This window comes from Poecilia reticulata, linkage group LG3, assembly GCF_000633615.1.
Source record: "Poecilia reticulata strain Guanapo linkage group LG3, Guppy_female_1.0+MT, whole genome shotgun sequence".
NCBI lineage: Eukaryota > Metazoa > Chordata > Actinopteri > Cyprinodontiformes > Poeciliidae > Poecilia > Poecilia reticulata.
This window is the reverse complement of record NC_024333.1, coordinates 30,311,460-30,314,045: the sequence shown is the minus strand read 5'-3', so window position 1 is coordinate 30,314,045 and position 2,586 is coordinate 30,311,460. Positions and strand designations below refer to the sequence as shown.

Here is a 2,586-nt window from a genome sequence, read left to right as displayed (position 1 = left end):
ATCTTTTCTGCACAAAGTTAGGCCCGTAATGCGCAGGCCCAACAGCACCGAAGCCCTCTGAAGTGGAACATTTCCACAGCAGCCCCACCATCCATCTCCACGCTCCTGCATGTTGCCATAATGAGACACAAAGCCCCCCTCTAATGAGCAATTACACATAGTGCGGGCCGTTCCCATAACCAATCATTGCGTGTGAAGGAAAACATTCCTTTGTACTGATATCCGCGCACACCGCTCCGCGGCTCTGCCTCCGCCTCTTCATCAGTGGAAAAGGGGAGGAAGTCTAGGGCTGTTGGATGGACACCTCTGCTGAAAGGACAAGCCGTTGTCACGCACATCCATGTCTGGGACAGTGGAGGCATTCAGTCTGCATGTATGGCCTTCAGCTTCCTCTAATAGAAAACCCTTAATTGATGGACTTGTTAGGGAGGGCGCAGGCTTACAGTACCTGCCTGCAGACAGAGCGGCATGGCAGCTCGTTCTAATTTTAAGCTGCAAATCAAATATATTAGCGACTGACCACATCAATAAAGAGCCGGAGCGCCCCGGCTTTATCGTTGTAATTATCAGAGGGAGTCGCGGAAGCCGCGTGCGTCAAGGTGTCTCTATCGCCACTGCGTGATAATGAGGCTCACCTTGGTTGGGCTGCCCTGGCACTGATGTTCCGGGGTACCAGCCTGGCCGGGTCCCCCAAGTTCCTGTCTGACCGTTGAGCATTCTCAGCTTGTCATACATGCCATCTGCGCCCATCTGTTGCTTTTCACTCGCCAGGTTGCGGAGGACTCTGTTTATTGATGACACCTGAATGACAAATTACATATGATCAAACTGAGGATCCGAGTCAGAGGAGGAAATGCAATAAATAAATAAATAAAAAATAAAAAGATGTTCACTGAGTTAATCTTAAAATTTGCGCTTTTTAAACGCGCACAAATGGCTCCTGCTCGGTTGGCGCATGTCAGAGGGGGCGGGAGGGGGGTAGGGGGGATTTCATACTGTACTGCCCCTCCACTTTGAAAACGCGGTGTATTTAATAAAGACTGAATGGTTGGATGCCCATCTCTTTTTCCTCCACTGCATGGGAAAAAAAGTCACTTCATGTGGCAAATTAAATCATGCACGCAACTTCCAGTCAATGCACTTACGCTGGGTATGTTGTCGTTGGTGCAGATCCCCTCCGACAGCAGCCGGTCGCGGATCTCCCAGGCAAAGATCGACGGACACTCCCGCTTGTACTGCGCGATTTTGGCGACCACCTCCGGAGTGGCGACACGGGGCTTGCTGCCGCCTATCGCTCTCGGTCTTATGGAGCCAGTTTCATAATATCTGCCCAGGATCTTGCTCACGCAGCCGTTGGACACCTGGACGGGGAACAAAAGACACAATTCACATACATTATTTATGACTATTAATGGAATGTCTATGATGGCTCAAATAATTTTCACCTTTTCACTGTCCAGCACTTGGACTTCATCATGGGTCTACAAACACAGAAAATATGCCTTCAATTGTACATTAGGCATTTTTCTATATAATAGCAGGCAGAGTACTGTTCTTTTGTTGTTGTTGATGTTGTCGTTGTCGTTGTTCGCGGTCTAATTACATTTGCAGTGAGCAAATTATAGAATTTTATTGCCTTGAAAGGGACAGAAAATCGCGTTTTAAATGATCTTTTAGGAGTTGCGTCATTTCCATTCTGCTCCAAGAGATCATTTTCAGACTGTGGACACAGTCTGCATAAAGATTTGATACATTTTTATACTTAGAAAAAAAATATATAAAAAAACACACACACACACAAAAATACAACAACACAAGAAAAACTAAAATCTCACCTGCAGTATCCTGGAGATGTCACAGGGTCGAGCGCCACTATGAGCAAGTTCAACTATTTTCTGCCTGGTGGAATCCGGCAGCGGTCTGCCATTAACAAACACACCACCAAGCTGGTTTACGCCACTGTGACCTACATGGAGACAAAAGCGTCGGAGTCATCACATCACGGCGCAGCGTGGCAACATAAGCAGGTAAACAACAACAACAAACTGTGTAATAAAGCACAGTGATTTTCATGTAATGGTGAGCAGGGTGGCTTAAAGCGTTCAGGATAACCGAGGTAAAGATGCAACATAAAGGCAGCACACGGTCAAAACTGAAAGAAAACCTTTCCCCACACGAGGTGTTCAAGAGCTGCTCTCCTCTGACAGCAAACGGAGCTCACAGTTATACAGCGGCTGACACATGCAGAACAGGAGTCAAAGGACAGCCAGCGTCACACAAAACCAAGCCAAAACATCTTAATTGGGTGACAGAAGTCATATTTGCACGATCAGCTGCCTGCAGGAAATGGAACCAACCTCTTATCAAACCGGCAAACTTCTCCATCCTGCCACAAAAAAAAMMAAMMAAMMAAMMAAMMAAAAAACCCAGCACTTCACCCAATATCAAGCCTTCTAAATGATAATCCACATCCCTCACAATGTCGTTTAAAAATGACGGGATGGTTGAATTCAGTTAAAACGCTGCATTTGTTTTAAAACGAGAGGCGATAAATCCGAAATCTTTGTTGTAAAAAAAAAAAAAAAA

The 2,586-nt window shown here is 46.0% G+C and overlaps 1 protein-coding gene across 1 annotated transcript in view; it reads right to left on the bottom strand.

Annotated features, from left to right (window-relative positions):
* pax6b (paired box 6b) overlaps positions 1-2,586 on the bottom strand; it is a 19,004-nt gene that overhangs the window by 8,025 nt on the left and 8,393 nt on the right. The window contains exons 3-5 of the mRNA XM_017304181.1: positions 1,836-1,966; positions 1,146-1,361; positions 636-801 (exon numbers count right to left, since the gene is read on the bottom strand). Coding sequence (XP_017159670.1) covers positions 636-801; positions 1,146-1,361; positions 1,836-1,966 — 513 coding nt within the window. The remainder of the gene's footprint in view (positions 1-635; positions 802-1,145; positions 1,362-1,835; positions 1,967-2,586) is intronic.